General features: G+C 55.7%; 1 protein-coding gene across 1 annotated transcript in view; it reads left to right on the forward strand.

Annotated features, from left to right (window-relative positions):
* Window positions 1-13,064, forward strand: part of GRM4 (glutamate metabotropic receptor 4) — a 118,372-nt gene that overhangs the window by 69,167 nt on the left and 36,141 nt on the right. Inside the window, exon 4 of the mRNA XM_081044661.1 lies at window positions 10,587-10,722. Within this exon, the coding sequence (XP_080900787.1) occupies window positions 10,587-10,722 (136 nt within the window). The remainder of the gene's footprint in view (window positions 1-10,586; window positions 10,723-13,064) is intronic.

The raw sequence follows: 13,064 nt of genomic DNA on the forward strand, positions 1-13,064 counted from the left end.
ATTTTGATTTGTGAGGGTTTGTTTCGCCGTGTATGTGTGTGTGTGTGTGTGTGTGTGTATGTGTTGCAGAGAATGTTTAGGAAAGAAAGGATGTGTCCCGCCCTGGGCAGTCCCTGGGCCTTCAAGCTATGCACCCAGCACCGTCCCTTGGGGACAGTTCTCGGCTTAGCCTGGTGCCCCTGGTCCCCAGAGCAAATGGACCTCACCAGCGCTGGATCCTGACCCAAACTGGGGATGAGGTTCCCTGTCCCTGTCCCAGCTCCTGCCCTCCTGCCTTAGCAGCCCCCACCCCGCTAGGTCTTGCCCACTCCCCAAAGGTATTGGCTCCAGGAGGCAGACCCAAGCCTTCACAAACACCATCATTGACCCTCACTCCAACCTCACAAGGTGGAGTTTCTTTAAGTCCCCCCCCATTTTGCAGATGGAAAGCCTAATGTTCAGAGAGGCTATGTAACTTGTCTAAAGGCGCACAGCCAGGAAGCGGTGAAGGCAGCATCCCCTGGCCTCAGACTGGAGGGCTGGGGGAAGCTGCATGCAGGTGCAATATTCATGCTTTGCACCATCCTTTGGTGGAGTGCATTAGGGAGACACCTCCAGGTGGGAAACCAGGGTGACTGTCTCCCCATCCCAGGGCCCACTGTCTGCTGTGGGCTGGAGCCACCCTGGCTGCAGCCGGGACGGTGAATGTTCTGTTTCATGTCCTTTACTGGCTCAGCTGTCTTCAGGCCCTGGGCCCATGGGGCCCCACCGATTTGCTCAGCTATCTTATACTTTTATTTACTTGTTCTGCTTTTGTATGTGTGTTTCCTCAGCACTCATAGCAAGGAATTTGCATCTAGATGGAGAAGTAAAATCTTTAGAGAAGGCAGGACTGAGCGAGGTGTCCAGGTGTGCATGACGCCCAGCCCACGCATGTGCATGGAGCTCCTTGGTGGGTCCTGCCACAGCAGACGCTGTGCGTGGATTATCTTTGTAGCCAAGAGCCTAGAACCAAGTAGGTGCCAAGTGCAAAGTGGGTGCCCAGTGCCTGTGCACATAGATGTCTGGGCACTCAGTGTGACCAGGTGGTGGCACAGAGGGGAGGTCACAGTGGGCTGTGGGGATTAGGAAGGCTCCCAGAGGAGGTGGGAGGGTTTGAGCAGGTGCAGGTGCCCACGTGGGGTTCTTACACAGCCTCTGCCTCACGCCCACGATAGCAGCTTCTGCCACGCTGCCCCTCTTGTCCCTGTCAGACACTTGGTGGCTCATTCATCTAGGAAGTAGGGATCACTGCCTGTCCCAAACAGGTGCAGCGTGTGTGCTGGGTGCTGTGAGGCCCTTAGCATAGAGACAGACGGCAAGAACATGGCCGAGGCCCAGTGAGGGAAGGGCTGCAATGGGGAGCCAGAGGGTCACTGACCAGCCCTGGGGGGCCCTCCTGGCTGAGGGAGCAGCTTCTGCGAAGGCCTGTTGGGGAGCAGATGTGGTAGGATGGCGAATTCTGGTTGGGACCAGGGTGAGGTTGGGTGCTGCGGGCCTCGTCCTTGTGTGCCACACATACGCACTCACACTCACTCACACACACTCACACTCACACTCTCACACTGACACACACACTGACACTGACACACACACACTCACACACACTCACTCATTCACACATACACTCACACACTCACACTCACTCACACACACTCACACACACACACACTCACTCTCACACTGACACACACTGACACTGACACACACACACTCACACACACACACTCACACACACTCATACTCACACACACACTCACTCTCACACTGACACACACTGACACTGACACACACACTCATACACACACACTCACACACACTCACACACTCACTCACACACACTTACACTCACACACACACACACACTCATGCAGGTACACATGGGGCGCCACGAGGGTTGTAGGCAGGGAGCCATGTGTCAGATGGATTCATGCTTTAGATTGAGGCCGGAGTGGAGACTGAAAGGTGGAGAGTAGGGCTGGGAGCAGGAGCAGAAAGGGACGGTGGCCTGAACCCTGCCTTCCCAGGCCTCTAGCCCCCATGGAGCCCCACACCCAGCTGGAGCCAGAGCTGGTTGGAGTTGAGGCCACCCCTCACCGCCCCTGTGCTGCCCTGCTCACCCTGGAACAGCTGCAGTTAGGGGGGCATTCACTCAGGGCCTTGCTGACCTCAGAATACCCCCCCCCCCCGGCCCCCGCCACAGCTCTGCTGCGTGGAATCTGCCATAGAGCTCCACTTATGTAGGTAAAGGCTTCGTTCCCAGCTGAAAACAAAAGTAGCATCTTATTAGTCATCGATCCCTCTGAGTAGCTCCCTTTCCTGAGAGCGAATTTGGGGAGAGGGCCTGGTTTTGGAGTGGGAGGAAAGGAGGGGAGGACCATGCCAGCGTGTGTGTGTGTGTGTGTGTGTGTGTGTGTGTGTGTGTGAGAGAGAGAGAGAGAGAGAGAGAGAGAGAGAGAGAGAGAGAGAGAGAGAGAAGCCTTACGGTCCAGTCCAGGGTGACCACCAGCCTCCCCCCCACCTTCCTCTCCGCCAGGAACCTAGGGGAGCCTGGGGGGGCCCCCCCTTGGTTTGTGTAACTCCACCCCCTTTCTATCCTCATTGCAGTTTGCTGCCTTCACATTTTGCTGTAATGTAGATTTTTCCACTTGATTTCCTAGAATTTGTCTTTTCATTGTTTTTCTCCCTTTTTAAATTTAAAAGGCAAAAAAAAAAAAAAGGAAAAGGGCAAAGAGGAGCCCATGTCTGCCAGCCTCCTGCGGCTGCTTGGACTAGGAGAGGACAGGCCTGGCCGTGCCCCCAGGGAAATTGCTTGATGCTCTAAAGAGGGTTATTTTCTTCCTTGTCTGGAGCTCAGAGCCTGGGGTGCTGCTTGGGCAGAGTGCGCAGCCCGGGATGCAGAATGCAGAATCCAGGGCCCTGGGTGCTGGGACAAAAGGCAGGGGGGTTGGGGGGTGCCAAGTCCTCTGGGAACTGTGGATGCTGTGCCTGGCCACCTGGGCTGCCCCACTGCCTGCGGGCTGGCCGTTTAGCAGCTTCCTGGGCAGGGCCCAACCTTGCCTTGGGGCCTGGCAAGGATAGGTCTCCTGGTGAGGGAGAGGATGAAGGAAGGAGCTGGAAGAAACCTGAAGGAGAGTGAGAGGGATGGCCAAGCCTGAAGGATATGGCTGAGAGCTCTCGGGAGGAACTGGGGAGCCCTGGTCCCCCGACGGCCCCTACCTGGGGGCGGGCATGGGCAAAAGCAGGCTGCTCCAGGGGGAGGCCTTTCTTTCTGCTTTCCCAGGCTGTCAGGGTGGGGGCCATGAAGGCAGGAGACCTGGGGGCTGCTTGCAGGGGCTGGCCTCGCAGGACGGCGGGGGCGGACTTATTTAGACAGGTGGAGTGGGGAGAGCCTTCCAGTGGGGACAGGGGCTCCTGGGAGGAGGTGGCAGCTGGGCACAGGTACAGTGATCACACCTGTGTAAACGTCAGTCCACTGGGGCATTAGGGAGACACCTCTCCGCGGGCAAGCGGGCTGACGGACTCCCCCTCGGTGTCCCTTAGTGCCTGCGGGTGTCTGTGCCAGCCCTCAAACAAGCTCAGATGGAGGGAGCCAGGCACAGACAATCCAAGCCAGTGGAGCCCAGGAGACGAGGTCACTTCAGCAGTGAGCCTTCACTGAGGGCGGGATTTACAAGCCCAAAGTGTTTCCAATTTCTGGCTCTCAAATAAGGCAGCAGCTCCTAGAGAAAAGTCCCAGCAGAATCCAATCTGCCTCTGCCCCGTCAGCCCTGTGGCCTGGTCGGAGCCTGCAGAGTGGGGGCGTGCAGCCCCAGCGTCTGTCCTTCACATCGCCCTGCTTGTTTCCACCTCGGTCCTGACCCCAACATGTTTTCCATCACGCTTGCCCTGCAACGTAGGCTCCATGGGAGCAGGGCTCTCTCCTTATGGCTGCCTCCCAGCATCTCAGCCCAGCCGGGCACAAAATAAGTGCTCAGGAAACATGTGTTGACTCAATGAAGGAAAAGCCGTGGTGATGTGGGGCAGGGCACGTGGTTGAATAAACAGCATCTGGGGAAGCGTGCAGCCAGTCTGGCACCCAGGGGGCCTTTCCCTACCAAGGTCTGCTCCCACCGGGGAGGAGACTGGCATCTTGGCTTCTCAGGCTGATGTTCTCTCTTCTGGTCTTGCTTCTCCAACTAGACGCGGAGCTCCCAAGGAAGGGGTCTTACATGCTATTGTTTCTTAAGGATCAATTGTGTCAGGAACTGAGCAGGGCACTTCTGGAATGAATGAATGAAGAAACGAATGAATGAACGAGCAGACCCAGCCCTGCCCTTGGGGAGTGCAGGTGGAGGCAGACACAGACACATACATTGGCTGGACCCAGAGAACACTGGGAAAGGTCACTAGACCGCAAATGGAAAGGGCATAGAGACCACAAATACAACAGGAAACCGATATTAAGTTTCACCAGTGGAGTCTCTATGTCACATTCAAGTCAGGAAGGTACCTAGAGCCTGGGGGAGGCGCAGAGCTCCAGCTTACACCACGGGAGGGCTGGCCAGGTTGGAGCCCTCCTCAGGGGAAGGTAGGATTTCAGGAGCTGGCTGGCTGGCAGGAGAAGGGCAGCCCCAGGCAGGCTCCTCATACCCTGCCCCCTCCGTCCCACTGTGCGTACTTCGGGTGCCATTGGGCCAGGAGTGACCAACCGAGTGGCCCCATTTCACGGATGAACAGGGTAAGGCTTGAGTGTGCTCTGGTGTGTTCTCCACCAGGCAGCACACATGAGGAAGGCCTGGAACGCCTTCACGGTCATTGTGTCTGAGAGTTTTGTCTGGCCTGGGTCCTGGGGTCCACATTTACCAAGCATTTACATTTTGCATTATTTGCTTCTGATTATTTTTTGAAGAAATAAAACATGGATTCCCTGAAAGACCCTCCCGCCCCTCCACCTCCGGTGGAGCCCTCCAGAGTCCTGTTCCTGTCCTTCTCTCCCTTGAGGTAACCAGGGCACTGAAGATGGTGGGTTCCCTTTTTGTCCTTATTTAGTCACTCAGCGAGCATTTATTGAGTACCTAGTATGTGCCACACACTGTTCTAGGCATTGGGGCGATTACAAATCCAATAGACAAAATCTCCTGCTTTCATGCAGCTTTTGCTCACATATATATGTGTGTGCCCACATGTAATAAGTCTTATTATATGTAGTCTTTAAATCCTACAGATAGGGCGGCCGGTTGGCTCAGTTGGTTGGAGTGCGATGCTCGTAACACCAGGGTTGCTGGTTCGATCCCCACATGGGTCACTGTGAGCTGCGCCCTCCACAACTAGATTGAAACAACTACTTGACTTGGAGTTGATGGGTCCTGGAAAAACACACTTAAATAAGTAAAAGTTTAAATTCTACAGAAATGGGACAAATCATTTTGCAATTTGCTTTTCAGTCAACTATTTTCTCATGATTTTGTCCAGCCGATACTAGAGCTGTTTTATTAATCTTAACTACACAATATCCCATTGTATAAACACACCACCGTTTACCTGTTTTTCTGTTGGAAAATATTTGGGTTGTTTCCATTTATCTTTGCTGTTTCAAACAGTGCTGCAGCGAGTTCTTTGTGCACGTGTCCTCGTGCCCACGTGAGAGTTTCTCTGGGAAGGAGTGTGGAAGGGATGTACGTGCTGGCTGTAAGCACTCAGCATACTCAGCTTTACTGGACCTCACCACGTGGCCTCCACAGCGTTCAAATAGACACTCTTCAATGAAGTCGTCCAGCTTTCTTGTAGCAGAGGCCGGGCTTTGAGGGGTGGGACCAAGCACAAGCCGGTTTGACTGGTGGGACAGCACAGGGCGAGAGCAAGGTGTGGTGTCAGGGCTGATTTGGGGCCACCACAGCTGCCTATCACTGCAGGGCTGGGCTGAGTTGGGGAGCTGGAGAGTCTGGTGGGCTGATGGGCCCCAGGGAGAAATGGGACGCCTTGGCACGCACTGCGGGCTATAGTCTGGGTGGCTCTGCTTACGTGTGCAGTCACCAAGCACGTGGGAAGCCATCAGAGGGCTGGCCTGGATTCTAAACCCCTGGTGCAGAGGCCAGAGCCTCATCTGGAATGGGCTCTGCCCCAGCTGCTCTGTGCCCCTGGGCAAAGCATGCTTCTCTCTGGCCTGTCTCCTCTCTCAAGTCCAGCTTGGGCCAGGAGGTCTCTAGGTCCCTACCACCCCCGTGTGCTCAGATGGCCTTGGCAAGTGGCTGTGGCTTCCTGCCCCTGGCCCTGCAGGCGGAGGCACTGTCTTTGCGGGCGGCAGCTTGCAGCTGGCATGTGGTATCGGGTGCTTGCCAGGGGGCTGGGAAGCTGGCGTGTGGAGTAAGGGGTTTGCTAAGGCGGATCCAGGAGGGCCTGGGAGCCATGGGGAACCTCAGACTCCTCCATGCCGCCTCCCTTCTATGAGCCTGTGCGTGGAGCTGGGGACGTTATTGGTGGGTTCCAGCCTCTGCCCAGAACTGGGAGTGGGCTTGTTCTTCGCTAAGTGGGTTTAATTTGATCATATTTACTATCAGTGTGGACTCATGGATTCTTATTTCATCCAATGTGAGAGACCATGGGGGAAAGAAAGTTCCCCCTCCTTGGTGGAGACGTTTGAAGAAAGTGTTTCAGGACAGTGTTACCCATGGTCCCCATAGTGATGGAGCTGCAGTTGCAGAGGCTGGACATAGGAGCGCTGGCAGGCTTGGTGTGCTACTTGGGGTCTCTCCAGCGGTGCTGCAGGAGATGGGGGTGAACAGAGACCCAGTGACCCGGGACTTCCCTTTCTCTGCCCAAGAGAGGTTTTGGACACAGACCTGGATTGCACGCCCATTTTCCGGCTGTGTGAGCTCTGTCAGGTGACTTAGTACCTCTGAGCCTCAGTTTCCTCATCTGTAAGATGGGGCTGTCATACACCTGCCCCCAGGGTGTATGAGGATTCACTGAGTGCCAGGCATGCAGTGGGTACCCAGTAAATGCTGGTCCTTCCCCGGTCACTCTAGTCCTCTCTGGCAATAGAACGGGCCCCGCAGGGCAGTTGAGGCAGATGCTATGTCACTAACTACTGAGCTGTGTCACCGCAGTAGCCCCTGCTGAGCCAACTCCTATTCTAGGGTCCCCTGGGTAGCCATGCTGACAATTGGGCAGCAGTGCAAAGGGGCACCATTGGCACTTGGCTCCTCACGCTGAGGACAGTGATACCAGTGGGTACTTACCCCAGGTCAGGTGCTGTGCCCAGGCCTGCCTGAGCTAACGGGCCCCAGGTGTCCCTTTGACTCCACAGGGCCTTGGTCAGGACAGAGTGGATGGGCTGACGGGCTGGCTGTGGGAGACAGGCAGCGTGTGGTCAAACCCCTGCTCTGTCTCTGACTGTCTGTGTGACCTTGGGGAAGCCACTTAACCTCTGTGTGACTCACTTTCTTCATTTATACGCGTATATTGGAGCTGTGCTGATGATACCGATCTCAGATAAGTGGATCCATGTAACAGCTGCAGAAAAATATTCACCGTGGGTTAGATACTCCATAGTGTTCACCAGGATCATTGAGCTCTGCGTAACCCCCCAAACTCCCCTCCAGCCTCCCCTCTTGTGGTTGTAAGAATATCACACCTGGCTCAGACCGTGCTCTCAGCTCAAGTGCCTTGTGACTCACTCACATTCTAGCTGACAGAGCTGTGGTCCCCTAATTCTTCCTTCACTAGCAACACGAAGCATGCAAGATATGCCCTGGGGTTTCATGTGGGGCCAGCCCACGGACCTCTTCGGGGAGCATTGCCCAGAAAGATTACTTAACCTAAGAGTTTCTCCCTGTTGGAGAACAATGAACTCCCAGCCCTGCCTCCCTCCCCTCTGCCTCTGGGCCCCCCTCCCTCCTGTAGCCAGGTGGCTCACCCTCACCCCCGTCCAGCCTCCTCCTCTTGTCCATCTGTGTCCCCTCATGGGGGAGAAACGTCGCATTTGGCCCACTTTCTAACTGGAAAGGAACCAGATGGAGGGTTTAGCTGGAGCTGCGTGTCTGCCCAGCCACCATTAGTGCAGGGCCAGTGCTATGGGCAGCAGACTGGGTCCCCTTGGCTCTGCCTGTGACCCATGACTGGAGGGGCCCAGTACTGCCCCAGGACCCTTCTTCCTTCTCTCTTTCCCCCATGAGTTCCTGGTGACCATACTTTCCTCCGGAGCTTGGGAGTTCTTTGAGAGTCTTAGGAGAGATATGAGGAGCTTGGCCTGCCTGGAAGAGGCAGAAAGTAAGGGAGGGGCGTGCTGACCAGGGTGCGAGCAGAGGGCCAGGCTGCCTTGCCGCCGCAGAGCAGCAGGGGGCGCACTTCCTGGGGGCAGGGCCCCAGCCCCCGCCAGCATCTGGCACAGAGCTGCCCCACTTCTAGTGTGCGTACCTCGGCCCCCCCAGAATGCACCCGACCTGGCTGCTTGCGCCTCCTCCCTGTAAGACTCAGCTCAGGGTCACCACCTTTGGGCAATCTTACCTGGTTGGCACTAAGCCCATGGGTAGAGGCCCCTCCTTGGGCGGAGCTGGGTGTTGGCACCTTCTCTCCCCCCCCCCCCCGTGACTTGTGGGGGGGGTGTCCCCCTGCACTGTGAGCCCCTTGCAGCTCAGGCCCCAACACAGGTGCGTGGAGCCTGTGCAGAAGCCTCAGGTGGCCCCAGCCTGGACCAGCAGGCCATTGGGAGGCCCAGGGGTGCCCAGCCAGGTGGATGGTTTGAAGCATTGGTTGGGGCCCAAAGGTGTTTGAGGTGGAGCTGGGCTGAGACCCTTGAGTGGGACTCAGAAGAGGGTGGCGGTCTTAACAAAGGGGCTGGCTTCATTAAGAATAATCTCCCATGCCTTTTCATCAACTGGGCCCTGCCTCTGCCACCAGGAGCCCCGGGGGTCTTATTTCCTAGATGGGAATACCCTTCTGTACCCCAGTAAAGCAGGGAAGTGTGTGGCTGTAGGCAAGCCACTTCTCTTCTCTGAGCCTCAGTTTCCTCCTCTGTCAAATACGTTTAATGACGAGAACAGTAGTCCACAAGTGCTTCTGTGCCCGGAAATCAGGGCAGATTTAAGAACATGAATGACACGTGTCCCTGACCAGCACTGGAGGGACACGTCTGAGGCTGGGAACTGGCTGGGTGAAGTATAAAAGGCTCCCGGCGTTTCTGTGAGCAGCACAGCCTGGGCGTGAGTCCGGCTTTGAGGCGTACTGACTGCATCCTGACGCAGGCTTGGCACTAAGCTCCTTGCAGAGAAATGAGCTCGAGGGGCAGGCTGTGCCTGGGTCCCCTCCCTCAGGACCCAGCCAGGTGGGCCGTGGACCAGAGAAAGAGTGACAGGAAGGCTCCCATAGACCCCCTGATCCCCGTCAGAGCTGCTCCAGTCACCCCACCTGAAGCACGTATTTATTTATTTGTTTATTTAGAGTTTTAAAATGAGCTTATTAAAGAATGCTATTAGGAAAGCAACAACATTTGATTTGTCATTAAAAAAAGTTCTGTTTCTTCATGCTGTATAATAAAGATAATGTAAGAGGCTAGAGTTATAAGCTGCTTTCTACTGGGTTCTCTGATTGTCTAGCACAGTGTAGTCATTTTTGCAATCCTAGAATAAATAAAAAAGTCTCTTCTATGTGAAGCACTCCTTTCGAATGGCCTTTCTGTGCTCTCTGGGGCACCCCGCTGGGAATCTGATCACAAATAAGATGCGGGGAGGCTGAGGGGTCACGGCACCCTGCCAGGTCAGGGTGGGGGCTGGAGAGCCTACTCCCCGAGGGGCCCGTGAGTGCCTGCAAAGCAACCTGGGGAGACCTGGACGATAATGTCTCTGGGTTTGCGGCATCGCTGCCCAGGATGTGTGGGTACCAGTCAACAGCCATGAGCCCTGCTCTTTCCAAGGGGCCTGTTGATGGGCACAGAGTCTGGAAACAAGAGCCCGGGAGGTGTGTGCGGTTGTGGGTGTGGGGCGCACTAATGGCCCAGGAAGGGCAGTTTTTTCTCATTCTCAGATTTACTCTTTAAAAAACCTTATGAAGTGTTTACAATAAAACTCATCAGTGTTTACTCAGCACTTGCTATGTGCCAGATATTATTGTATCTATATGCATTAACTCACGTAGCTTTATAACAACCCTATGAAGTAGGTAGTATTCTTATCTTCACTTTATAGGTGATGTATTTGAGGAACAGGAAGGTTCAGTAACTGCCCTGAGGTCACACAGCAGTAAGTAGCAGAGCCGAGATTTGAACGTAGGCAGGACTAGCTCCTAAATATGATGCTGTAGTGCCTCTTGCTAGCAGCCTATTTTATGTATGGGGAAATTGAGGCACAGAGAACTTAAATGACATGTCCAGGATCACCCAGCCGGTGACTGGTGGAACCAAAATTTCATTCTGGCTGTCCTGACTACACAGCTTGTGCCCAGAGATTGGAACTCAGGGCTAGGAGTCAGGCTGGGGAGCTTGGGCAGCCCCCACCCTCATTCTCCTGGAGGAAGTGTGCGTTGGGGGGGTGAAGGGGAGAGAGACTCGTGCTCCCCTGCCCACCCTGGGTTGACTGGCATCCTTCCTGCAGGGGGCGTGTGTATTGCCCAATCGGTGAAGATACCGAGGGAGCCCAAGCCAGGGGAGTTTGACAAGATCATTCGGCGCCTCCTGGAGACGTCCAACGCCAGGGCCATCATCATCTTTGCCAATGAGGATGACATCAGGTGAGGGTCCGGGCAGCGGGGCAGGGGTTGGGAGCCAGGGATCCCTGCTGGTGACTTTACTAGACAAGTCTGACCCCAGCTTGCGATCCAGAGGGGAGGGGTGGGCTGGTGAGTGTGGAGCTGGGACACCCTTGTGTGTGTGTGTGGGGGGGGGGGACGCAGGCTACTACTGATGGGCATCCCTGCCCTCCCCCCTCTCTGTGTCCTGCATCCATTCTACCAACCCGGGATGGGAAGCAGGAATTTTTGTGGAGGGGCTAAGTCCCTGGGCTCGGGGCCTGAGCATTCTAATCCTGCTCTTCCTCCTGTTCTCTGTGACATCAGGCAAGTTTTCCAACCTCTCTGGGTATCTTTTCTGCTTTACAGCAGGAGCTAATGATACCTGCCTGATAGTGTTTGCAGGACTGTGCATAAAGTGCTTAGAGCTCTCTGGCATGCAGTAGGCACCTAATGCATGTTGGCCACCTCTCAGTACCTCCCTCTTGTCTTTGGTAGTGAGCTCAGAATAGTGAAGAAGGCGCTTATGCTGTGGTTCTAGTCCCGGCTTGGGCACACACCACTGTGGGCAGTATTGTCCCCTTCCTGGGCCTCGCTTCTGCAACTGCAGAATGGGAGCAGGTGGACTCCCGGAGCCCGAACCCTGGGCCAGCCCATCTCTCTGCACATCTGCCCCTGGGTCCTGGGTCACAGGTCAGAAACTTGGTGCTTTTAAAAGATGACCCCTGAGTGCCTCTCCTAACCTGATTTCCTTCTTACTGCCTTTCCCCGTGTTACCACCTCTCTGAGACTGGATATCAGGGCCAAGATGGGCCAGGCCTCCGTGATTCCCCAGTCTGAGGGGAGACACAGCCCCTGTTCCGAGTCTGGTGGGGGAGGCACACCCCTGCATTTGCAGAGGAGGGTGAGACAGCAGATGTGGTCCCCCCCAGACCTGGCCTTTAGGTAGCTGGCCTGAGCAGTCAGAGCTGCTGTGCCCTCAGGCCTCCCTGCCCACCGGCTGCCACCATACAGCTCCTTTCCCATTGCTAACCAGAGTCCACTTTGGGTCCCATTCTTCCTGATACTTTTCCCCCACTTGGTAAAGAGCCCATCCTGGATTCCTGAACTGCAGCAAAACAGAGTTGCCCCAGGAGACATTCTGGGTCTATGAAGCGATGGAGCGGAAAGTTCTGGGAGATCATTAAGGCCTCAAAAGCCGAAAGGAGCAGCTCTAATGGAGGTGTCTCAGGCAGCGAAAGACCAGGGAGGGGGAATCTTTGGAGTCCATCTGACTCCTCTGAGCTGAGCAGAGGTTGCTTCCGACCCCCCTCAAAGCTTACAGGATCCCTAATTCTGGCTCCGGAGGGTCCTGTTGCCCACAGGTCAGCCACCTCCTGGGAGGGGCCCTTCTGAGCCTTTTCCTCTCTTCAATCACCAGTCCCTCCACTCCTGCCTCCCACTCTCACACCAAAGCCCAGCACTTGTCGGGTCGCACACCCCACCCAGATACGCCCCTACTCCAGGCCCCTGGGGGAGGGGGAAGGGCCTTAGCCTGACTTTGAGTGGCTGCAGGAAGTGCGGTGGATGGTGGGGGCATTTCTGGAAATCCACATGCATTTTCCAGAAGTAAATAGAAGTAAAAATAAACCCAGGTGACTTTGCAGGGATGGAAGCTTGATCATTTCTGGCCGGCAGGATGCAAGTGGGTATTAATAGGGCATTAATAGGGCATTGATAGTATGGGTGTTAATAGTATGGTTCTGAGAGCAGGCTCTGGGGGGGCTGCAGCACGTCTGGGGGCTGGAAGTGTCCAGAGTCAGGAGGTGGTGGCGGAGGCAAGGTGTGGTCTTGGGGGCCTGGAAACAGGTTTCTTCCAGGCAGCCACAAGCTGTCCTCTGCAGTGCGTTGCTTCCCACAGGGCCAGCAGCCACCCCAAGCCCTGGAGTTGTGTCCTGGCCCTCACCCATGGGAGGGGCCTGGCCAGTTTCTAGGCCCCTTGCTGTGTGATCTTGACCAAGTTGCTTGTCTCCTTTATGCTCCAGTCTCACCTGGAGGAAGGAGCTGGGTTGGGGGAATTCTGCCCAGTCCTCCCTGTTTTTCTCCTCCTAGGAGATGTCTTTGAGGGGCCCGTTAGTTCATGCCTCTGCTGACCACTGACGGAGCAGCTCCCGGGGCCTCGGCCCTGTGCTGGGCTCCAGGGCCCCTGATTTGATTAAGGCCACTGCCACTGGAGACTGCCCACACCCTTTCCCACATCCGAGAGGGTGTGGGGAGCAGCTCTTTGAAGGACCTGGACTTTGGCACGGAGGAGGTGGGGTGGAGAAGGCACTGCTAGGAAGGGAGCAGCAAGCGCAGAGGGGGAA

This window comes from Rhinolophus hipposideros (genome assembly GCF_964194185.1).
Source record: "Rhinolophus hipposideros genome assembly, chromosome: 3".
Classification (NCBI taxonomy): domain Eukaryota; kingdom Metazoa; phylum Chordata; class Mammalia; order Chiroptera; family Rhinolophidae; genus Rhinolophus; species Rhinolophus hipposideros.